Raw genomic sequence first — 27,197 nt, forward strand, 5'->3', positions numbered from 1 at the left:
TTTGATATATATATTATTATATATATTCTAATTACAAACACAGGAATAAGTATAGCTGCAGCCGTCATTCGGTATTATACTAAACCTTTCTGAGGTGGTATGCAAATTCAGGTATTGGAACGTATTTGAATGGTAATTTCAAAACAAATTTTTAAAGATACATAAATAATACGACTAATTTACTATATGAATAGGTTGCAGCAGATAGCATCGTATTGTATACGGATACAACATGATTGTATATTATTACTGTTTATATTAAAAAAATAAAATAATAGTCGTTGTGCAAAATAACATTCGCATAAATGAGATTTCGTAAAAACAACATCGAACGACGAGTGCCACGGAATATATACGAGTGTTACACAAAAGAGCAAATAAACAGCGTGTAAAGGCTGGAGCAGGTATGTATTAAGCACGACGTGATGTAATTGTTTTCGGAATATAATAATATGTATTACAATATGAGCGCATTCATGTCGAATGACCCGCAACAGATACATATATTATATAACGAATAATATTATCATGACTCCATCTGAACTATGATGACGCAAAATCTGAGACATTGTTGGAATAGTCTATACTGTATAATCGAACGTGTCCTGACTGATCAACGTAGAGCTCCTAAACTATGAAAGCTAGAAACTTGACATTCTGACGGTAATTTCGTACCACACCATGTAGTGCTGCAGCGGCGCACTAATATATTTTTTTCCAAAATTCACATTTTAAACAAGTTACACAGTCACACAAAGATTTTAAGATCTTCGACGGAAATCAATGTTTGTTTTTTTTACAAATGATAATGGTCTTTACCATTTTTAAAAATGGTTTTACAAAAATTTAAAATAGACATAATATTGGAACTAATATTTATTATCTTGCACTATTTAATGTTGATAGATTAATTAATATTAATGACTAAAATGTTCAAACCACCATATCCCCCATATGTTATAACCCCATATCTCACTAATAACTCAAAAACTTTTGATTTGGATTTTTGATTGAATTTTTATTCTAATACGTCAAGTATTCTAGACAAATTACAGTTGAAAAGGGGGTTCTCGCAAAAAAAAAAACAAAAGTTTGGATTTCCACAGGGCACTCCTTAAGTAGTACAACAAATCTTAAACATTTGAAAATATAGACTTTAAGTATATTTAAAAATTTCGAAAACCAGATTTTAAACAACTGCATTATTGAAGAAAAAAGGGGTGAACATGCTCGGCGAATCACCCTGTTAAATACAAGCATCAAGTCCTCTTAAAAACAGTCACAACACTACTGCAAATAAAAAACTACTGAGCGCGGTGTAATGAAATATCGTATAGGCGTGGACATTGTGTTTAGCGTCATCTTCGTCGTCGTCGTCTTTGCCAGATACGATCGGCTACAAAATGATGAGATCTGCCGATGTCGATCCGCGTGACAGTAGCCGTTTACCTCCTATAATATATTGTTATAATAATATTATAATATGCGCACTGTATATTATTGTTACTATTACTATTATCCTATAATATGGGTGCTGCCACGCCGCCGTCCGTCGCTCGTTTGTACCTGCCGATCAGATATAATGTACCTACCTGTCTAATAACAATATATGTTTATGAAACTGCAGCTACAGTGTACAGTGTACCAAGGGTATAGAGTGGCGAATATCGATGAGCTCGTGAACGCCGAGATGTTTTATGGACGGCGACGATCTATAAATAAATAAATGGGCTGATAGTGGTGAGAGAGAGTGGGAGGGGACAACATTGTTAGAAAATGATAGTACACAACTCACAGTCGATCTATATAATATATGCCCATTAATAGTGAGAGACGGAAAAACGTTTAACAACGCAGAGATAACAACAACTTTTTTAGTAGAAAATAGCGCATACATAAACGCTTTAGGTCCCATCATATTAGCAGCAGGTATTGATTAAATATGTTTTTCTCTAACAATGTGCAGGGCACTTGACCTATTATAGCGGGGTACGTGATGCAGTCCGCAATAATATATAAATATAATATGTACCTACATGACGAAGACAAATAACTCAAAGATCATAAGATCAAATGAAGAAACGAGTAGACCACAGAATATGAAGTCCAACAAATTGCAAAAGAAGCCCTGAATCGAGAATCTCGAGCTGGAAATAGAGACCCGACCCTTAGACAGCGACGGTCTCGAAAGACCTAATTAATTAATACTAGGAGTGTAAAATTGTCTACGAGGAGGTAGCTTTATATATCTGTCTATATAACTTATTGGATAGAGCATAGATGGAGTGATAGAGAGATGCGAAGAAGTGTGTAAATGGGCCTAAACAAACAGCCTCGGCGAAGCAGACGAGGGAAACAAAAATGACGACGACAAGAGAGGCGGCGAAAACTAAACGTAGGAAACCCATTACAAAACGCGTACCCATATATGTGACACACGGCGTGAAAAGCGTCCTAGTCCAATTATTGTTTTTCGGAGCGTTTTTCGTAATTTCGTTCGGGCGGGGCCCCGAAAAGCCGAATATTCCAGCTATTTGGGCGTACCTACCTAAATAAGATTAGATATACATGCAGTCGAGCATTATACTGTACACAACACGTCACGGGGCCACCTGCACGCCACACGTATCCAAATGAAGAGGACGACGGGGCACGTTGTTTGTTAACGCGTGTAAATCCCGTGTTTGTTGATTATCAGATCGGGAAACCGGATAAATTATTTATGTTCGGTTTTTCATCAGCGAGTGCTGGATATATACACTGGTGGAAGAAGCGACATGCTGCAGTATAAAGTAGGTACCTGTATAGTTATTGAAAAAAGTATCCCGAAAAAAAAAACCGATTTTATTAAACGCAGACAAACCGATGAGTGCGTAGCGTTATCTCCGTCGGTAATCTAGACATAGGCAGAGGAGGAGGAAAAAAACACAACGCGCACAAGTAGTTCTGGACAATGGATCTAAAAAAAGTTAAACCTATATAGGCAATTAAATTTTACGACGAAAGTGGTGTGTCCGATTTTTTTTCAGCGGCTCCTTATCGTCTCACGGAATCGGTACGACCGGCGTGTATTTAATAATAATATAAAGAACGGAGATTTGAATCGGCGGACTATCATTTTTTCTCTCTCGTTTTTCGTTTACGAAATTCCCTAATGGAAAACCGCACGATCGTGTCGTCGTTACCGCGTTGGTACCTACATAGGAACCAAGCAGCGCGATCGACTCGAACGGAGATCCTCGCATGGCGATCTATCGGGAAACCCTCACTGGTTAGCACCAATGCAGCTTATATATCGGTATACTGCATCCAAGCTCTTTGCGAACGACATACTTATTGCAGACCTCAAAACGATATGTATTAAACATATTATGTACCCCTGCAACGTGCATCGTACCTACGTATCTATACGTGCAACGAGAAAATTTCGAATATTTAGAGTGATATTGAAACGAATATAATATATAAGAAAGAAATAGACCATTCCGTATATTATAATAAAGGGTTCCGAATGCGAAATATTTCAAAATTGAAACCGTCACTCTTCTTGAAATATTTATTTATTATATTAGACAAGTGTTATGTAACAAGCGAATCGAAAATGTTTTCCTAAATTCCTGCTAGATATTAAAATATATATTCCAAGATACAGCGGCAATTTAGAATAAGTATCATTATTCAATTATAAATATTGTAGGCACGTAATTATATTGCATATAATATATATTATACCTAAATAGACGACGAGGACAAAATAATTTAGCTGTTTACCAATTATAAACCAATAAAATGTAGTACTAAATAGTAAAAAAAAGCCCAAGAAAACATGTTTGTGGCCAGTGGGTTAAACATATATATAATATAATCACTTATAATAACACTTCAATAAAACTTTACCTAATTCTGAAACTATCAAAAATAAACGTTAATTTCAAGCCACAGGAAGTCAAAATAATTGCATGAGTTTAGATCATTATTCATTCAACTTATGGTTAGATATTATAATATAGTATACATAATATTATTATATTTAACCTTTCGACTTCTAAAATATAAGATCCCCACTGAGCCGTGTGCAGTATAAACGAAATCGTTTAATTCATAAATTGTATTTTACAATCGTCTAAAAACGTCACGTTAACAACAAATATTATATGAAATTCCACCAAAACTTAATCATCCGCGCACATAAAAATTATTTGATATTTTTACTATTATAATTTTTATCTTTACATAGGGAACGTTTCCGTTCCACATCATCATCATCATTGATTAATATATTATAATGGGACATAAAAATCGAGAAAAATCAAGGAGGAGTATCGCAAACCTATAGTGACCACCGTTGATGAAGCTGTTTAAAAACTTTATAGAAAACAAGCCATAACAACATCGTCGTCATATATATACATTCATACCGCAACATATAATATTATATGTTTTTTAACATAACTGCACTAAACGTCTCTACAAGGAGCTTTCTAATTAATATAACACAAAAAAATTATCTGATAATCCTGCAAACGTTAATTGACTCGTTATAATCTTTAGATATTTTCTTAAGATGATTGCATTTAATACAATTTTATATGAAACGATGGAGCTGGTTCTTATCCAGTACCTACACCATCGGCAACAGGCATCATTCAAAGACTATAAATAAATAATAATATGCATGTATTAATTGTACATACCTATTATGTGACGCGGCTGAATGCAAAATATGAATTAAAAACACTAATTATACTACATATTACTATCTCGAGTAATGATGAGTTTAAAGTAATTACATTTATATATTAAATGGTGTTATCTATATTCTATAATATTACGATGATAATATCAAATAATATGCATTTAAAAATTATACATCAACTCCTGCCGTCTTTTCATAGCTACATTACATCTTTGATATTATAATTATACACATTATATTGCAAAAGTGTACTGAAAGACCTACTTACACCGTGTCATGTCAATATAGAGTTGTCAAGCGAATAACAATTTACGTTTTTAATTATTTAATGTTATCTTACTATAAAAACAACTTTGTTTTAAATTTTAATTTTAAAACAAAACGTAAGTGAAATTGGCAACGCAATTTAATGGGCAAGTAATAATGCGTATCCACATGCATACGTAAATTATTATAACGTAAAGTCAACACAAGCGAACCCGAAAATACCTGTTAGAGATGTTTAAAATATATGTATATTGTATATTGTATATAAATATGTAATGACCGTGTACGTATAGTAACAACACGTTTACACCTACACATCGCACGATGCAAATTAAAAAACGATGAGGAAAAAAACACGAAAAAATAATAGGAAATCTAGGAACCTCCCAAATAGTGATAAAATGTAAGTTGAAATTCCGTTGTAAGCATAATATATACATATGGGTGATTAAAACGACAACAAAAAAACGGAGCAATTGCCTACAAAATCGGATATAACGACTACTGCAGCAGTGTTGTCGTGCACGGCCTGCAACATAATATACACAATACTCCAATAATATTGTAATATATTTTATATAGGTACACGGCAGCGGCGGCTGTTGAAAAGCAGTTAACCCGATGTACCTATAATAATATAATAGTAATAATATTATTATTATTATTATTATATTATATATTCCGGTATAATCGGACCTATTGGACCGGGTCGTTAAGAGTGTTAATGGATTGTCGTGTGCGCGGTGGTTGTCGATGGCGGCTCCCGAGGCCGAATCGTTTAATCATTCGGTATGATATACGGAGAGAATAATAAAATGTACTCGGCGCACCAACACACAACCGTTCACTTTATATTATTAAGTAGGTATTGGAACTAACGAATAACTATTATTATTATTATTATTACTATTATTATATTACGATCGTTTACGCGCCGAGATAATAATAATAATAATAATATTACCACGTCGGTTGGCCGCGATTGTGTCGCAGTGGCCGGTGATCGATGACTGGTTAATAAACTTCTGTTAATAGGATATTTCGGGCGCTGGTGATTTTGCTCTTAATTGCCCTCCGGTAGAAGGCACACGCGTCATGACGTATAGAGAGGTATATACGTATGCATATAATGTACAACATTAAGTGGTGTTTGACGGTGTGAAACGACGAGAAAAAAAATAAGTCGTAATAATCTGTACAATAATAATGTGTGTACGGTGTACCGTGTACCTACATGGAAATGATGAATTTCGTAGCCACCGCCCGCCATTAATATCATTGTATAGTATGTATCGTACTGCAGTTGACGGGCTCGTGTTTTGCCAAGTTGCAATGTAGGAACACAATTTGAATTCCGATTTAACGGACTCGACAAATTCGTGACGCGATGCGACGGTTTGAATCTTTTCGGTTAACTTCCGGCCCAAATGTCTGTATAACGATATTATATCGTATAATATTCTATAATAGAACATACACTGTCGTAAGTAGAGGGTGGCTCGGAAAAGACTTAGACCACCCCCACTCAAACTAAGTCAAGTCTCAATAAATCAAGATCTCATCAAGTAAGTCCTAGTTAAATATAATTTATTAAAATGAAATATAAATAAATACAATTATTTTTAAAGTATTATCTAAAAATGGGTTTTCGTAACACCACTGCTATACAGTATTTCCGATTTCTGATTTAAACACGGAAGCTAAGAACTGTTATTGCTTTTTCCGTAGAAAATGTGGTGAGAATATTAATGTTCATTTTTTTTTTAAACATTTATTGGAATATATACAATCTGTAACAACACCAACGTTAATTAAAATAACAATACAATAATAATAGTTGTTTGATAAAAAAAAAATGTTAGCTTTTGTAACTAAGGTCTAAAAGTGGCCAAACCTGGTTCGCTCGCCTGAACCATAACATTTTTTTTGTAAATTGTTTTGGTAACAAAAAAGCGAAATACTCATAATTATTTTAGGATAACAATAATAATAATATAATAAACGTCCTGAAACCCACATGGAAAAAAAATAATAAACAAACAAATGAACACATGCCGCAAAACGTGTTTATATATTTGCGTTGTATATAATATAATATTATAAATTTGAAGAATATCTCTCTATCCATCTAAAACGATTACTAGGACGCGATTTATTTTTCGACCAAAAAAATCATATACATTATATCATGGTATACTAGCCGCCGGTACATTATGACGACGCAACGCGGGGGACGACCATATATTATGTTTATATATTGTATATATATGCATAAAACACTCGTTAATACAAATACAATTGTCCCCGAGGGCTGGCCACGAGTGGGAGGCACGCAAGTAGCCGCGATAATGTTTGAGGTTTTTTTTGGATTATTTTATGAAAAAACATCGGGGTGGAACAGAACGTAGGTATTATACCTCTTTAAGGAAACCGGTCGGTACAACGAAAACAAAAAAAAATAAATATTTTTTTCTCGAAAAACCACTGCAGCGACAACGTAATCTTGTCCGAGCGAATTTTCGAGTTTTCTGGCCATGTACAAAAATATTATATAATATACAAAAATAGTTACCTACAAGATTTATCCTCGCCCACCCCACCCGCGACTCATGTACCACACTATCGCACAACTGTTATATTATACTCTCTCACTCTTTATCTGCCCATAATAATGGGTAGTATAATAATAGGTTAGTATTTCCTGCAAATGGGTTACACTATCGTATACCTACTTACTACATACAGGATGATTCGCCAAGCGTGCTCACTCCGTTTCCTTTATAATAACTGTTTTTTTTTTCAAAATAGAACATCCCTTTAGTGCTTAAAAATGATTTTACAAAAATATAAATAGACAAATATAATATATTGGTAGCATGATTACTAAAATGTTCAAACCACCCCATCAGAAAAATTATCCTCTTAACAATTTACAATTTAGAAAAGGGGGTTGCTCTGGTTTGAAAAAAAGAGAAATTATTGTATCTCCGAACCAGGAACTCTTTTAATTATAAGTAGGTACCTGGTACAAAAACTCTCAACGATTTGAAAATATAGTCTTTAAGTACATAAATGTATATATAAATTGAAAAATTCCAAAAATCAGACTTTCGATATCTGCGCATTTTTGCGGGAGAAGAAAAAAGAGGCGAGCATAATAGACTCGGTGAATCGCTCTGTATAATATTATATTCCCTATCGGAAAACACACACGTACATACACAGTATAACGGCAAGTATACGAGTATACCTGTACAATATATAATACTAACTAGGTACCTATATAATTTATACAACTATTGCTGTTCGCATCACGACCGCCGAGCGCGCGCACACACACACACACGCGGGCGGGCCTACGTCTCAATTATTGTTATGCTACCACACATTTAATATATATATATGCGTATGATATAACAATGTAAGTACAACGAAACGCCACATGCACACGGCGGCGGCGGCGGCGGGAAAAGACGTCTGCGCACGATCCTTTAGGCCCGGCGCCGTTTTGCATATTTATTAGTGAAATAATCAGCCCCGCACGCCCACCCAAACGGTTGCGGCGGTCGCGATGACATTCCCGACTTATTGTCGATGCGGGGAGTGGTGGAGGAGTTCCGGTCACGGTACTTTTTTTATATCGTATATTATTATAGCACCACGTGATGATACCGAAGAGAAGTTACGATGAGATATCGCGGTAAACACACCGTAGGCATCATAAAGGTATATGTGGCGATCACGAGGGGTAAAGGGTTGAGGTCCTCAACTTGAGGAGCTTTATAGGACCCAAGTTGACTCTCCCCCCTCCCCCTATCCAAAGTCGTAAGGAGTGCGTTAAAATATCCGACGATTATTTAACATTAGGTATCTATGATCGTACATATTTTCAGCATCAATTTTGTATTCAAATTATCTGCTGCAGTAGTGCAATACATGCAGTACTTATATATACACTACTGCAATTCCGTTTGCCGTTTCATTGCATACAAATAAATTATGGATAATACCTATGCAATATTTCTATGAGCCCCGTGTCACTGTTTATAATAGGTATATGGTATATATGTCAAGAGTCATCTGCAAATGGCGGCCCGTGGATGGACTTTATTCGGACTGCCAGACAATTTATTTTTTTAATGATAAACTAAATAAGGTTTCTATTTTATCTTTTGATTTTGCCTTAACTTTCATTGGATAAACATGTACATTCAATTTGGATGTCCCATCAAAACTTCCTAAATTCCTCAAGTTTCACTACAAAAATATTAATTATAGGTGATTGTTGGGAAATCTAATACCGTCAGCGCAAAGAACCTACAAAATTGCATTTATTATATGTAACAGGACATAGATAAACAATACACTTACCTATATGTAATACATATGTAAGATGTATGACTTGTATTATCAGTAAAAATAGTTTATTATTTAAAACTGAAAAAATTACTATCATTTTTCTAAGAGGGTGACATGTCACCCCTTTAAACCCCCTAATTGGCGGCCTTTAGTCGTATACTCTTATACAATATATCACTATACGTGACTATTACGTATATTGTATCTATTATACAGCGTACAATATAGTGTCACTTGTCAGTGGTGACATAGATTCGTTAACGAGCGTATATAGAGGTACAAAAGTAATAAAACGATTTGACAGTCAACCGCCAACATTTCTGACGGTAACCATCGGTTATATTATACATGTGACTATATTATTTGCCTGATACTGAAGTCTAAAGGTACTTATTATTTTAGATATTCCTAATTTCGAGTAGCACCAAAAAAAATTAATTTTATTTGAGTGGATATAATAAACATATTTATAAAATTGTACGTGTACATACGTAAGACATATATAAGAATATCTATTTCTCGTCGTTATTATATTTTTTGTTTAATTTAAACATATATTTGGGTATTAAAATTCATAAATATGTATAATGCTACATAGGCGTTTAAATAAATTTAAGACTTTTTCCCTATTCACTCTTCTTTTTCACTGAGTCTCTTAAACAATTCTCATAACCGCCTACGTATAGACACGTTTAATTAAATCGCTCACCCGGAATACACTGTATACAACAAGACAACTGTACCGTGGAAATTGTTCGGAAAACCATAAGACAAAATTGTAATTAAAGCACGTAGAGCGACCGCAATTAGTGAGAATCCCCTCCGTGGCTTTTCGTACATATTATAGAGTAATGGTGGTAATTTCTGAAGCTAACAAGCCATGGAATTTGAATTACCATAAATATCAAAAACATACGTCATATTATAATTAATTAAATACTATAGACAATGTTGTTAAAAACATAAATTTACTAAATACAATTTAAGAAATTCTCAGTATTGTTAGGTACATATTATTATAGTGCGTAAAACACTATATATAAATCTTGTACATAAATACATACTATTTCTTTGACAAGCCATAGAATGATAACACATATAATATTATTAATAGTATTCGACATAATTCGCATGACGTTAAATGGGATTCACAGACATATCTACGAAAATATTACATACGATAATGGCTGAGTGTGATACACATTTTTAACAATAATTACCTATTCGTCTTTTAACTCGAAGACTTCAGTTATCTCAAAACAGAATAGCATGAAATTGAGTCTTCGATAGGTTGCATACCATTTACGTCCCCCAAAAAGTATATTTTACAGGTAATAAATTCGAGAGATAACCCGCGTCCCATTTCGAAGGCGAAAGTCAGCAATATCATAAATTATCAATGTTATTCTGTTACTAAAATAGTAAAATATAATATACCCAAAATAAATTTATAATTATTACGACTATAAGCATTGATTGTAAATACTATTTATAATCAATACTATTGGGTAAGATATACCATATACGATCAACAAAAAAAAAATAAACTTATTTTGTACATCAAACAACATTTTTTACTCAGTTATTTCTTTTTTATTTATGTTACAATTAATAAAAACCGTATCTGTTAAGAAATCATTAATTGACTGTACCTATAACATACATATTTCGGTCTTAGAATACGATTGACGTTGTCTACCAAAGTTTACTATAGTCAGCACTCGTCCAGCACGTCGCGGTCGGTCACAGGACAAAAATAAATATGAACTATTATTTGAAGTAATATGCGTTAAATATAAATAGGTATTTAGTTAAATTATAATAATCAGCATTTTCAATATTTATTTATACAACTAAAGCAAGAAGACGAATATATCGTATATTAACAAAGTGCAATAAAAATTTAAATAATCGATATTCGGACGCAACTTGGTTATTAAAAAGTGTGTACTGAGATACGAGTAGGCTATGGCCTGTTATGACCTTTTTGATCCGGACACAATTTACCAATTAAAAACGACCTATGGGACGCAACTATAATATAATATGTATAGTATGCAACGCTCCGATCATTTCTCCGTGGCATAGGCAACCCGTGCGAAAACATTCAACTCGACCAAATCGTTTGATCAGTTTAATAACAGTGCCGGGTTAAATTACTCCAGGAGTAATACTCCTTCGGAGACTTAAACAACACGCGTGTACCTCATAATATGTAAAATACTTAATATTATTTATAAGTTATAACGATGGTTGTCGAATACCAAAAAAAAAAAATCCAGCATATAATAAATAGGTACTTTTCAGCTGCTCGGGCACTCTCCGGGTAGGTTTTAGGCACCTCTAAATCTTTGTGCTCGGAAACGAACGAGTTGTTTTCTTGCTAGCTGCGGTTAGAAAACATTGATCTTCCTGACAGGGTGTCAAACGCCCACGTCGGCTGTATATAATAGTGATACGGTGGTGTGTGTCTGCGTGCGTTATACATATATGTATACGTTTCGTGACGTCGGTCGCCTCTGAACGAAGACGTATTGTAATAGAGGGTTATAAGTACGGGGTCACGTTCTTATAAACATTGGGACATGCCATATGAATATGAGGAAGAAAGTGTAGGCCATTTAACATCAATCCCCTGGCGTATAGGTACAATATGTGTGTACTCGCAGCACACTTGTTGTCTGTATATTATAAACTGTTTAAAACAACACGACCAAGAGCGTTGACAACCACGTAGCTACATGACTTCATAATAATATACCTGATGCAGCCGTTGTCTTACAGTTCAAACAAAATACATCTGTAGACCTATATAGTAGTGTCGGCAGCGAAGTTAGCGCGCACTCGATCAAAATCAAAATATGTCGCTGGTCGTACGTACATTTCCGTGGCTATAATAAGTATACAATTTGTTTAAATTAGACGAGATAAACATTTAAATTTCAAGATACGAGTATTTAATTATAGGTAAGTATACATACAATAAAATTAATATTCCAATCGATTTAAATTCACCGTTAAATATACGATTTAAAAACATGACTACGTATTGGACACTCCGTCTTATTCCTAAGAATATAGAGATCGTGAACCATCGGATTTTAGAAAGCCATAATATTGTCTGCAGCGTTATGCTAATATAATGCTTTGTATAACTAAAATGTCTTCAGACTTATTTAATATGCGCTGTTATATTTAGTTTTTCCCCAAACAAGTAATAAAATAAATAAAATTATTGTCATTTAAGAAATAATCAATTCGTATTAGGAGGTACCTATATTATATTATGAGAAAACATATATATATTAAATAATATTATTATAATTAGATTATTATGTGCACAATTTTACGAAATCCCTTTCGAATTTTGTGAAGTATATAATTTTTGTCTACGTCAATTTTTAGGTAAAATATTATATTATTGAACTATTGAAAATATATATATACCTACGATTTAGTACTCGCCGCGTACTATAATAATATCGTGATAAAATACACCAGTCGATATTTTCAATTATATATTTCATATAAGATTATAATAATGTGTGTGATATGTGTATGTAATTTAAAATTACGACGACGACGACGTCCTAACTGCAGATACATGTTTTTTCTTTGCCGGTATATAGGTATAAGAAAAACGCACACAGCGCAACTACATTATAATATCTAAGTAAAAAATATATATTGTATACGATATGTATACCTATTATATACTCATCGGTATATGTTTTTCGTTCCATCAGAACCTGTAATTTCACCGTGATTAACCCTTTAATCTATTCCTGCCACTCGGAGTGTCGTCATCTAAAGGCCCCCTACTACCAATCTCATTAAATCGTGACTGTATCTTAGTCTTCACGCCGCCGCCGTCGGGGAGTATTATAGAATTGTCTTTCCACACTCCCTCCCTCGCAACGAAGCGCGGCCACGTTTTGGGAATCTATATACATATAACCCCTCATCGTGTTGTTATATTATATTGTAACATCTCGCACCGGAAAATTGTCTTAATTTCAAAATATACTGTTAAAGCATAAGCAATACAAACAAATATACACACAGGTAATAGGTATTCACGTTTTAGCCGGTTACTAAACATAAGGTTGAAAGTCCATCTGTTAGTTACCTGATGCAGCGATGCAGTAGGTGCACGGGGGTACAGTTGAATAAATAAATAATTTTTTATAACGGTATTCTAATCAAAGCAAATTCATACCCTTATTAAAAATATACATCAAATTATAAGTAATTAATATAGATTCACACTCGCCAACATTAAAAAATAGATGGGTACCAAAATACGAGTATAAGATACCAAATTATTGTATAATATAATATGGAATCGTGGTTTATTGAGTTGTATTAAAATACGTCTATAACGAAAACCGCGAATTCAGCCCGTTAGCTGAGTGAGCTTTCCAATAACTTGTTTAGTGTTTCCTCTCTGTTGTCAATAAATATTTAACTAAAAAAATATAAGTTTATTAATCAGATTAACTCACTATATAGGTGCATAATACATGTCAACCGTATCCATGTTCACGTCGAGATGGCTTCATATTGTCATAATAATTAAATATCAGTATTTATATAGACAGTAATTATTTTTAATTCTCGAAAACTCCTAAAAAATAATGTTCCTATACATAGGTAATTGGAGATACATGATACACACAAGTTATAGCGTTAGAACCTGTGTAATTATTAATTGATTTGAGTGGAGAAGGACCGCCAAACATAATAAATAAAAAAACGAGTGTTCTAACACATCGAATAATATATTATTATACATTATACCAATAACTAATTCCCAATATGGATATATTATAGGTATGTTTTGTTTTTTAAAGCGGTTACTCACCGCAGCATGTTATATATATATAGGTAGGGATTTCAGTGGCACCAGTCTACATATTATTATTATTATTGGCTTCTAGTATTGAATAACGAACCTCGGATTTATATTATAATGTATTAATATAAATATTGGAGAAAGAACCGCCGAGAGAAGTCCGACAGGCAATCACGGTCGTTAATTTCAGTTATCAGTCAGTTATCATTAGGTTCAACATGTTTCCATTTTAATATTATACATTTTCTTTTATCGTATTAATGATTTAATTTCAGCGATAAAGACACGCGGCATAAAACAGCGGACATTCATTTCGACCAGTCCATCTTGCCTCCGGACAACACACAAATCCAACGCCAGGTGTGTGTATGCAGCGTATATAAATGTGTGTTTGCTGTGCTGGCGGTTAATTTATTAAAGAAACAACATTTACATAGAAATGCGAGATAGAAACTGCGTAGATAACGTCGCGGCCAACTAATACTTAATAAATAATAATATAATATTTTAAATCACCTCTACTTACATACTTTATGTACAGTCAGTCAACGTATGAATTATTTATTAAAATTTGCACGGTATGTATATAATAATTGCCATAAAAGGCAATATCATACCATATTTATTATACCTTATATATTACACCTATACCTATATGACATAGGTGGCAAAATGTACATTAGATATTAATTAACAACCATCCACACAATAATTGGGATGGTTTTTTATTAAATTTTAATAACCATTGTCAGCTAGAGCCATGCAGAAACGAGTAATTTTTATTATTTGTATTTATATATCGAGGACCAAACGAGACATATCTACGCGAAAAAGAATTTACCATTTTTACAAATCAAATACATTAACCAACCGTTCGGAAATCATGATGCGACCAATAATTGTAGCAAAAAAAAAATCGTAACAAATCAGCGATACACTGCATTACACATAATATAAAATGTGACTTGTGAAATTCTTAGTACCTATCACAGATTTTAAGTTAGTTCAGTGCAATTTTCGTAAAAAACCGTCCTTAAATTTTAAAACCGGTTAAATTTAATGTAAAAATGTATCAAACAACCGGTTTTCGAGTGTTATTAAACCTTGGATAAATTATGTAATTAATCTGAATTTGAAAAAAATATAATTCAAAATTCCTAGGCAGGTACAGTGAGTTAATATTTTTTCATTAAACTGTTAATGAAATGATATATAAAATAATTTATTCAAAAATTAATTAATTTTTACCTCGCCATTTTTAATTCGTGTGTGTTTATTTATATTATAATAATCGGTACGTCTATATTATGTTGTCCTACAATGTTTGACATATATAAAGTAAGTATATCACAATGATAATCACAGTGTACTTTTTTAGTAAGTTGTATTTTATTACACATCCATGGTTGCACCTACACTAAACCTAAATACTTATTTTATGATTGACGTTGAAATTCGATTAACTCCAAGAGCCAAAATGGTTTCAGGCGAATCACGCCTCCCGCTTACTCTTTTACTCAAACATCGATCTAGTTTACATACGTGTCAATTAGCAAAATGAAATAAAGCAGTTTTAAATAACACATATTACAAACTTGCACGGTATAAACGTCGGAGCTTTGACTCAACGACAATATTAATAAAGTTTCTTCTGTCAATATACAACGCTATTTTATTTTCCGATCGCTTGAGTGCGCACAGTATCACTATTCGATAACTCAGTAAAAATCCCCATACATTTTTATCAATACAGTAGTAGGTATTATAATATTATATATTCCTTGAAATAATTTGTAGCCGCGTACCCCGATCAAATGCGAAAAATATTATATAAGTACACATACCTACAATATATTATTTATTATTATTATAACGTTAAATATAAAATGTACATTTTTCTTAGCTCCAAGTTAAACTACATATATCTAGGTAATACACAATATATACATATGTATACGTTTATATGTATATGTTTATTACATTATAATCATAATTTGTAATTTAATAATTATTCTGTTGCATAAACAAGTCGGGTACGATAAATTATATTGTAGGTAGGTTACGCAGTGGTTCGATGGACTCAATATAATATAACGATCAACAATAAAATATTGTGAACATTCAAAACCCATGTGTCAATAATGGTTAATTTATTTTTAACACAACATATAACAATGATACATTATAATAGGTTTTAGTGGTATTTATATAGATGCGAAATTAAATATCATAAACTTAAGACTTAAAGCGTTTGAATTTTTCCCCAGGACTATGGCTCCTTTGTTTTAGAATAAACGTAATAATAATAATAATAATAGTAATAATAATGGTAATGGTAATGGTAATAATAATAAACACCGCAATAATATATATGCAAAACGATTTTCGTTATACCCGGTGAACATAAAAGAATGTTTCTAGAGCTTCAGAGAGTAGGGAAATAGGCGTGGTTAATAACCACCAGGCAATTAACATTACATGCATAGGTGTCACTCGTAATTCTTCTGGTTAACTGTATGTAGATTCTCCGTTTGCAGGCTTCAAGAGCCCCCGCAGCTGCTGCCAGCTTCTATACGCTATTACAACGATGATAATAAATGTATTTTTTTATTTTATTTTTTCTCATTTTATTTTTTGTTCGTCTTGGGCCCAAACTTTCCTACGATTTATTTTCAATTAAATATTTCTAACGAACAAATATTTTTCAAAATTTTGACAATTTTATTAAAATTCCGTTAAATTGTAATTTAATTTTTACACGATCGCCACAATAATAATTGTTAATTATAAATATCATCCTATACTATGATGGTGAGATAGAATAGTTAATTTAAATCAAATCCTAGGCTTGTTAAATTACCTTTAGGTATTTTTTCAGTGTCCACCTTAAATAAAAATAAAAACATATTCATAATTCTCATAGAACATCAATAATATAAATTATTATATTATAGTTGTGTTGTTAACAACCAGAAATATTAAACTAAAATTACATATTATTATTATTAATTATCTTTTAATAGAAAATTTTCATTTACAGTTAAATAACAGGGGAAAATAAAAGTTTTTATGGAATGTATTTAAACTTTAAAGATAACTTGCCCTAATTTATCGTTTTTCTTTAAAAAGAAAATAATTTGTAATTTTGAATAATAATTAAATCCTATTGGTTTAATTTTGCCAGAGAGTTTTGTTATAAAAGTTTTATTATTTTAAATCAACGACATTGATAATAATTAATAAATAATGAAAATTTGATTAAAAAAGGGCTTTTGAAAAAGAACACATAGATAATAAATATAATAGAAAAACTAAATAGGGTATTAACAATCAATACGTATTTAGCCGATATAGTTTTGGTAAAAACAAAATAATAAAAAAAATGATCTTTAGATATTTATTAGTCGATATTTAAATACAAATACAGGACATAACAAAATAAAATAATCATAATATGCCATTACTCTAGAATCTAAAGTCTATATTCTAATATCAGATATGATTTTCTAGTAGGTACGACCATTTCACTTATCACACATTGTATAAATATGATATAATCATGATAAAAATCATATTTTAGTTTCTTTTAACAATATTTCTGGTGAATCATTAATTATTAGTTTATTACTATAGGTACCTAAACCATGGGCCTATAAAGGTACACTAAAACTTCAATACAATATTTACACCCAATTACTCCAAATTGTAGTGATTTGCTGTCAGCCACTCAATCATGGGTCAATAAGAAAATTGTCATAATAAACTTTACCGCGAAGCCACCCATCAAATGTCCCGGAAGTTTTTTATACATACCACGAAAACAATCGACATCAAATATGTATTATTAACGCGTTCATCAGATTAAAGAATAATGTCACCTAGCAACTGATTTAACAAGCGTAAGAAGAAACACGTCTTACGAATTTTAGATAATATAGAAACGTTCGAATCAAAAATGATGGAGTTCAGAAATTTTAAAAAAATAGACACGAGATAACATAACTGTACTTATTGAATATATTTGATCACTATTCACTATATACGTATAGGAACATTAATTGACAATTTACAAACTCGCTTTGAGACCATATTATAGTATAGTTAAAATTTCGTATACTGGTTTGAAATAATATGTATTATGAAAATAATAGTATCTTAAATATATGCTAATCGGTTTAAATCTTCAATATGTGACATAATATAATATCTATACCTACGGAATAAAGTTTTTCCTCAACTCAGTCGTGTACTCGTAGGAGTAACAAAACCCATTTATCATAATATCCTAAAGTTATACAGATCGTCCGTCGGTTGGATTCTGTAGGTGATTTTTACGTTTTTATATTTTTTAAATTTAGTTTCTCGACAAGATTTACAAGGCCCGTGGATAAGACAAGATGGAAAATAACACATATAATCGTAAAGCCAGTCGTAAATTAAAAAAAAAAAATGAATAACATTGGCGGTGCTATGAATATTTTCTCACTCGCCCATGTGTTAGCCCATCGGGTATAAATTAGTATCGACAAATAAAATAGAGTTATTTATGTCCTACGATAATCCATTAAAAACGGTGTACTGTATAGATTGTTTAAAAACAGCCGACGGACTTTGACGGTTACCACCGATACGGTAGAAATTTTAAAATGTTCACACTCAAAATTTGTCTAAGCTATATAGGTAGTGTCTAATAAAAAATAAGTAATCATTTTTTAAATAAACTAAAAGTACAATAAATTGAAAAAATTCTATGATCTATTTACGTAACACTTATTAAATTATCTATAATCTAGTTACGTCTAATGCATAATAGACACTATTACACAAATATATTATATATTTATTGTTTTAACTGTGTAAAATACTTGTATGATCGAATGATCGATTGTAACAAACATTGCCTACGTTTATATACATAAAACAGTACCAATTCTGCAGACGTTACGTATGCCACAGTTTTGAGTAGGCCACATGGGTGGGTGGGTGAGTTATCAATATTAATTTTTAAGTCATAATTAGTATCACATTTTAAACACGATTCTTGTAGAGATGTTTTGCAATTGTTGCCAAACAATTCAATAAAAAAAAATTTTCGAATTCATTTTTTTTTAGATTATAAAACTTAACTATAAGTAATCAAAAATATTTAATGGACATTTCATGTCTTTATTTAAACTTTATTTTAGTTCGAAAAATCGAGTGAATGCATTATTTTTCTCAGTAACGATGGTCACTGTAAAATAATCAATAGTTAATAATAAAGAGCCCCTTTCTGAAATTTCTGATTGTTTTACTCGAAAATATATTTATTTTAAACATATCTATACACGTTGTAATAACTTCTACGATAACACAACTACAAATCTTATAAAAATTAATTATATTCTCTTTTCTCAGATCCATATATAAGTAATAGTAATACAATAATACAAACATTTTGGAAATTAAACAAAAAATATTTATGCGATTCTATCTTCTATGTAAAAACCTCTGTACACGAAAGTGCACATTCATTATAAAAACTTTAATTATATGTAGTTACGTAAATATTGGGTGATTTCAATTATTGCACCAATAACCATAATTAACCAAAATTATGATTTCATCGATAAAATAAGTCCATTATTTTTTAAATAAATTTAATATTTAGAGAAAAAAATGTCCATATGGATTTTATTAAAATAAGATATAATTATTAGATAATATTTATTTGTTTATCAAATACAGCTTATTTTTAGATAAGTATTAAGTATAAGTGAGTATACAAGAATACATTTTTTTTTAAGGTGTATGAAGATAAATCGTTGATCTGCGGAGGTCTAAAAAAATAAATCTTTCTCATTCACAGAAGCGCCCAATTCGGGTGATGAAGACAAAACGTTTACAATCATTCTTTCCCATTTTTCTCTGGAAGTTAATAATGATAATAATAATAATAATAATAATAATAATACATTTATGAAATATCCGAAAACGAAAAATATATTATTTTTTTTACATATACATAAAAGAGAATGCCGGCCTCATTCGGATGTCTTTGTTTCATACGTCACCGACACATTGACCCGGAACGGAAATATGTAAATATATTTTACATTATTATATTATAATATTTTCAAGACGTCATTATTGCCACGGTTCGCCCGAGAAACTCTCCTGGATTTAAGGTTCATTGGAATGTGTCCGTATTAATGTGCGATTTATCATACATATACACGAAGGAAAGATATCTCTCTTATAGTCTGTGACTCCTGGAGTCCAGTGATGGATAGATGAGTGAAGTAATAATAAATACGAGACACAAGGAATGGATCGGTACAATAATATTACAGTCGGACAGCGGTGTACAATAAATGGCCCTGAGTAAAAATATCGTTGTAAATACTTCGAATAAAAATTATAAACGAAATTATAAACGACCAACGTACGCCTCGGACAATTCTATTAAAAAAATATTATTTGAATGACTCAATAAAAAATACTTATATAGTTATATGTACTGTTATAGTATGATATATTTGTCAAACCTTAATTACTATTTAGGTACACCAGTGCAACACCGAGGCACTGAATTATTATGAAACGGTGTACCGCTCTTTTTTAGATGTTCTGATGTTCAGTGTACTGATGGGTGATACAGCCAGTAGGCAAATTCAACAAATCGAAAAACAACGATAACTATTGAACGTATGGAAGTCATTTCTTACTTTCTTATAAGTAGTATAGAAACTAAATTGCTAAATTACATTAAGACCCACAGTGCATAAAAAATATAAAAAAATAATTTAAATAACTGTAATACAGCTGGTATTATGTGAAGAACTAAAAGAACCAAGATTTAAACATTTTACCAATATTATATTTTGGTATTGAACTGTATGAAACAATCTCAAATAGTAATAATTATCTTCTCAGCAGAAAGACAGAAATCCCGCCTTCTTACGATATATTTTTACACCAATAAGTTGAATTGTGAGTTGAACCTTGTACATAATTATGATATTATATAAATAAGTGTTAAAGTAATATACATAGTATATAAGACTATAGCTATATATGTAAAACTTCAGCACTAGAACATTTATATCAGCTAGGGATTGTAAGATTTTTGGGACCAGTCTAAATATGTAATTGGTTACTTGGTTAATTAGTAACTAATAGACTCAAAAATGGTATTGACTACATTTCATCCGACAAAAATGTGATAACATAAATAAATAAAAGACAATTTTCTTTGTCTTTATGATACAATACAATATGAAAGTTGTGTACATGACACTTATAGAAGACCTACCTATGTATCCGTTTTCGATTGTTATTGTGACATAAAATGAATAAAAGACATCATAATACAGTCGAATTTTAGATTCTGAAAAGAGCGATTGAATGAAATTGATTTTACAACAATGTGATTTTTTTTGTAAGTGTGGAGATACTTTCTTTAGTTGAAGAAATTTGATATTTTTTATGGTAAAAAAGTGAACTTTTTGGTATATTGGTGAATCAGAAGTAAAAAATTCCGAGTATAATTATAATTTCCTTAATAATTAAGAAAAACAAAAAAATAAGAAAATGCCGACATTTTTACTCAATACCAGTTTTTTTTGACAAAATTGGTTTTTCTAATTTTTATTATTGGTAATTTAAAAACAACGCTAATGGCCCTAGTAGTCGAAGCGAAAATTTGTAAATTTCATGACCAATAAAAAAAAAAATTAAAATCAAATAATGAAGATTGTTATTTTAAGCATAATATTTACTGATCTTATGATATTCTTTATTTAAAATAAGAAATAATACCTTGTAAAATGTAAAATTAAATTAAATATTTTGCAGTATACCTATATTGTTTTATTTATTATATAAACTTATCTACATATATAAATTCGCCTCCCGACCAGAGTGGAAATTCACCGAACTATTTTAATGCTTGATGAAAAACATAAGTGCATGTGAATTGGCAGACTCGGATATTTATTTGAAATTCGAAAACAATTATATTATATAAATATTTCCGTTTAAAACACTGCTGCAGTGACGATTTCTGTGACCAAAACTGTTTAAAAAAAATACATCAATTGTAAAAAAAAATCGACGGTCACAAAAACGGCGAGACACCCTGTATAATATAAAGGGAAGAAAACGAGCGGGCCGGGAGGAAATTCAATGATAGGTAATAATAATAATTATTATTATTATCGTCATCGTCGTCGTCGTCGTTTGGGGATGCGTCTGCGGCTGTTCGGATGACGTCGAGAAAAAAAATTAACCACACGCGTGTATGAATTGCACAACAGGACCTATCTATCTACCTCATACCTGTAGGTACCCATAGGCCATAATATACTGTATCCGCCGATTCGGCGCGCGCGACCGGCCACGACATGTGCGTTGCGTGCCGTATACAATGCGACGACGGACCGTGACGAACCGTGATCGCGAAAGCCAAAGGGACCGCCGCCACCGCCGGCAAAAATCGTCGGGAAAATTAGTAACGGCATCGGGATCGGAGAAAACATCTGTAAACCGTATACGAATTTCGGTGTGTTTACGATTTATTTTATTTTTTTCAAAAGCGCTTTAATAATATAATTGAATACACTATGCCGGTATTGTATTTATACGTCCTGTTGGCTGTTTTAGTGTTATACTGAATACGGTCTAACACTCAAGCCAAAAAAAAATTTTTATTTTTATTTTCATTTACTTACAAAGTATAATATTGAATACATTATGCATTTATACTGGTATCGCTATTGCCTATTATTATTATTATTATTATTACATTAAATTATCGTACGTATACGTATATGTTAATATTATTTTTTTTTTAGAGTGACGACTATAATATATTATTATTAAGTTAAAATAAACATACCCAATTGTATTCTGCTTGCAAGTAATTTTTACCAACATTTCAAGGAATAAAACATAAAATAAGTTTTTTTTCAAACAAAATAATTAAATTTACCATCTCTAATACAATTATATACAATAAGTAAATTAGACAACATAACTAAAGATAACAACATGAAATTACATGAGGAGGGAGTAGGACCCAAAAGTGCAGAAACCCACTGGTAAAATATGTAAACGATTTTACTCAATATTCATCTAAGCCCATTTTTAGTTTAAGTTCGTGTGGTTTTGTGGCTGCATTTTAAAAACCCAAATCACTAATGTACCATTAGAGTATCGATCAAAACTATATTGACATCTATAAAATATTAAACATGGGTTAGCGGTTTATACATGTGCGTACGCCGCGCCGTGCATGCAATGTGTCAAAGAGTTTAATAACTATTGCATGTGGATGGACGTTTCCACAATAATAATAATATTTTATCATTTTGGACAGAAATCACCAACAACTTTATAATCTCAAAAAAGCATTTGCAATTTATGCTTAAAATATCAACTCCGACAGAGTTCTTATCGTCTTTGGCGCCAGTCGAAGAAACTTTTATTTTTTCAGAAAAACGTATACATGCCAGTTTCCTCTTATAGCTGATGGCGGGCCAATATCGCTGGAAAAGTTTACAACATCAAAAACTATCAGTATGGAAAACAGATTCAGTGTCTTTACAGTGTTATAGATTTCCCACCGTAGCCGTAGTATAGGAATACGAATACTGAAGATTACTGGACAGTTAAAAGAAATGCATTGATTGGCTACTTGCTACTGTATAATTTAAAAATAAATGACAATATTTACTGATTGTTTTTAGTGATTGTCGTATCAGATGTCCGAGTTGTTCCAAACGGAATGTTTTTTTTTATAAAATGAAACAAATTTTTGTCTCCTAATGACCAGTTCAATCGTTTACATGCCATTGCATGAAATAAGAAACTGGTTTTAAAATGTCTCAAATTAACTCTAATGTGAAGTAGTTAATAAATAAATGTGTAAACAAAAAACGGTATTACTATCTATTTAATTTTAAATTATTAAAATTAGAAGGGACATTGTTTTGGCAGCAATATCACCTTCCTCCATTTTAAATTGCGCTATACAAATGCACTGCAGGGACAGTAATTATAAATTAAGTATATGCACTAAAGTACTTAAAAGTAAAATTGTATTATAAATTAGTTATAATTTACATAATTAAAAGTATATTAGTAGTATATATAACATATATTATATTATATCCTTATCAATTTACTGTCATTTTAAACAATTAAAATTTAAATATTATAATAATATAAAACATTGAAAATAAATAAAAGTTATACGGAATTGTAGAAATAGATACTAGCAGTGGTAATATACTGTTAGACATTATCATATCAGACCAAAACCATACAATTTCATATTATAGAGAATTTTAAAATGTATTTATTGGTAAAGAAAGTTATAATCTAGATTTTTGGGGTACATTATTGACAATCAAGTTGTTGAAATATTTAATTTAAAAGAAAACCGGTCCATGACAAGAAAAAAAAACAGTAGTTTAAAAACTTGAAACAATAATTTACCTATTACAAAAAATGAACAAACAAATAAAATAATAGTTATTATAAGTTGTAACTATATCAAAACCCAATTAATCCAAAACAAAATAGTAATAATAGCACCTACTTAGTATTCAAAATTGGATATTGTAAATTATATTCAATGTTAATGAAAAATTATATTTAAATTTTGTACCTATGTAAAGATAATAAACACTTTAACTTTAAGTTTAAATCATTGTATAATAGTAACACTGTTCTTATATTTTATTTCCTAAATATTAATATTATTTTTATGGTTGATCGAGAAATGAATAGGTACCTATATTTTATAGAGCTAACGGAAATATAGTTTTCAAAAAAGGGTATTATGTGCAAACGTGTATTCTCTCATGATACTATTGTATAAAGTATAAACGAATTTAAAAAATAAACATAATTTAAAATGCAAATACAACTATTTATACAAATACTAAACAACAATATTATACTTACCTACACAAAATTCAATTATTTAGAACTCCCATCCATATATTATATAAAATTATAAACTATATTTATTTCATTCGGGCGATGGGAGGGATTGAACTGTAACAAGCTCGATTATCCTAGTCATTTTTCAAAAATATTTGCTTAAAAAACGTTCCCCGCGTTTATGTGGTTACGCCTAGTCACGAAGACTGTTGTGGTTAAGACAATACAGATAATAAATAAATATGTTTCTAGCCCTTTTTAAGAACACTGTACTATACGAACACTACAAGATCGATTAATCGAGGGACCAAGGTCTCAATAGTTATATCAGGTATAGGTACTAAAGTATATTCCTACCTATACAACTAAATACTTAAAAATACATGCTCATACAATTGTACACAAAAAAAAAATAAAAATTGTAAATAACTAAATAAATAATTTTTTTTTTTAATAAAAACTAGTAAATAAATTTCTATAAACATTAAGGTTAAAGCAATAAAATATATATCATATAAATATTAATTATATATAATAAACCGTTTAAATTAAAATACTTGACGTCACTTATATTCAACAACTGTATAATTCTACTTTTTATAATTCCTTATTTAGTTAAAAATGTGTATGTGAAAACTTGTGATTATTTCACAATAAGTGTAACAATAAATATCTTTAAAAAAATTCAACTGTTTTTAAACATTTTTTTCAGAATCTGAATATATAAATTTAAAGGAAAATTTATCCAACTATATTATAAGCTTTAATGATACTTTAAATATGTTATAGTCAATGTATAAACAACAAAGCTAACACTTTCCTAGTCGTAAAAATATGTTTAACGGTTGTTGTTGAAAATCTTCAATTTTGTCGTTTTTTTTTCAATACCTATATGTGTAAAATAATTTTAACTCTCAAGAAAATATCATAAACTGTTATAAATAACAGAAATTATTAAACGAGTTACAACAAAATTAAATTTGTTTTAAAAAAAAACTGAGATTCGCATAACAGATCATAAAAAATAATTCAAAATTGAATTTAAATGCAATATATTATGATCTATTTTGTCTTAGACAGTACATAAGTAGTATACTCTATAGTCTGTATACCTGATATAGTTTTAGTAGTCACTGGTCTGAATCAACATTAATAACACACGTCAAGATTGGGAGATATTAAAAAATATTCCATGAAAATAGAGGCAACATGAGTCAGCAAAAAAATCAAAACACCGATCGACTCGACGATTTAATTAAAGACAATTTTAATTAAACATCGTTTATCAGGCACAACGGATCATATTGATATCCTTTATGTTTTACGCTAATTCATGTTACTTAAAACAGCTGGACATCCAGCGAATATTGTTTCACCTCGGGGAGGATTCTTTTGTTTGATTTTTTTTCCAGCTCGACTTAATTAGACCTCCTGACCCGATTTAAATTCAATGAAAGTATAAAACAATATAATATAAGATCATTATACGTATCTTGACTTATAGAGCATTATATTATATAGATACATTATATAGCATACTATAATACACAATAACTTTCATTTGCAGAATGTTCTATTTAAAATGTCAGTACTTTATTAGTTTATTTGCTCAAACTCTTTATTTTTTCCTTTTCCCGTTGCCAATTTATTACGAAAACGTGCCCGAATTCTTATTTACAGTAGAGGTACACTGAACATTAAAAAAGCCGCCCACGACTTCCATTAACGTCACATCGTTTGTCACAAATTTAGTACCCATCGTCCTGAAAACCCGGAACTCTATTAAATACGTATTTTGGTTTCGGCGAACCCTCTCTATAAGTTTATACCTGGGCCAGCATACAAATAGCCGATTTAAACATTTTTTTTTTCTGGAAGTCTTATCCTTTTTTTGTTTTTACTACTTTGTTTTTTTTCTTTTCCAGCCAATCTAACGCGATAGTTGTACGTTCGTGCCTAAAATAAAAAAAAACTTAGTCGCCTTATATTTATTTTTTGCTTAAAAAAGCGTATCCCAAAGTATTTGAGCTTTAAAATTTAAAAACTGTTAAAGTTAAATGTTCGCAGTACTCGATGTAGGTATAGGTACTA

At 30.9% G+C, this 27,197-nt stretch overlaps 1 protein-coding gene across 4 annotated transcripts in view; it reads right to left on the minus strand.

Annotated features, from left to right (window-relative positions):
- LOC111032601 (lysine-specific histone demethylase 1A) overlaps window positions 1-27,197 on the minus strand; it is an 83,742-nt gene that overhangs the window by 41,830 nt on the left and 14,715 nt on the right. The window contains exon 13 of one of the 4 annotated variants that reach the window (XM_022312989.1): window positions 1,238-1,452. The exons of 1 other annotated variant lie outside the window; for it this stretch is intronic. In XM_022312989.1, coding sequence (XP_022168681.1) covers window positions 1,397-1,452 — 56 coding nt within the window. In that variant the 3' untranslated portion in view covers window positions 1,238-1,396. Of the gene's footprint in view, window positions 1-1,237; window positions 1,453-27,197 lie in introns of those variants that run through there. 2 more of the 4 variants (XM_022312992.1, XM_022312991.1) reach the window with 2 other exon arrangements.

The sequence above is a fragment of the Myzus persicae genome, unplaced genomic scaffold (assembly GCF_001856785.1).
Source record: "Myzus persicae strain clone G006 unplaced genomic scaffold, MPER_G0061.0, whole genome shotgun sequence".
Classification (NCBI taxonomy): Eukaryota; Metazoa; Arthropoda; class Insecta; order Hemiptera; family Aphididae; genus Myzus; species Myzus persicae.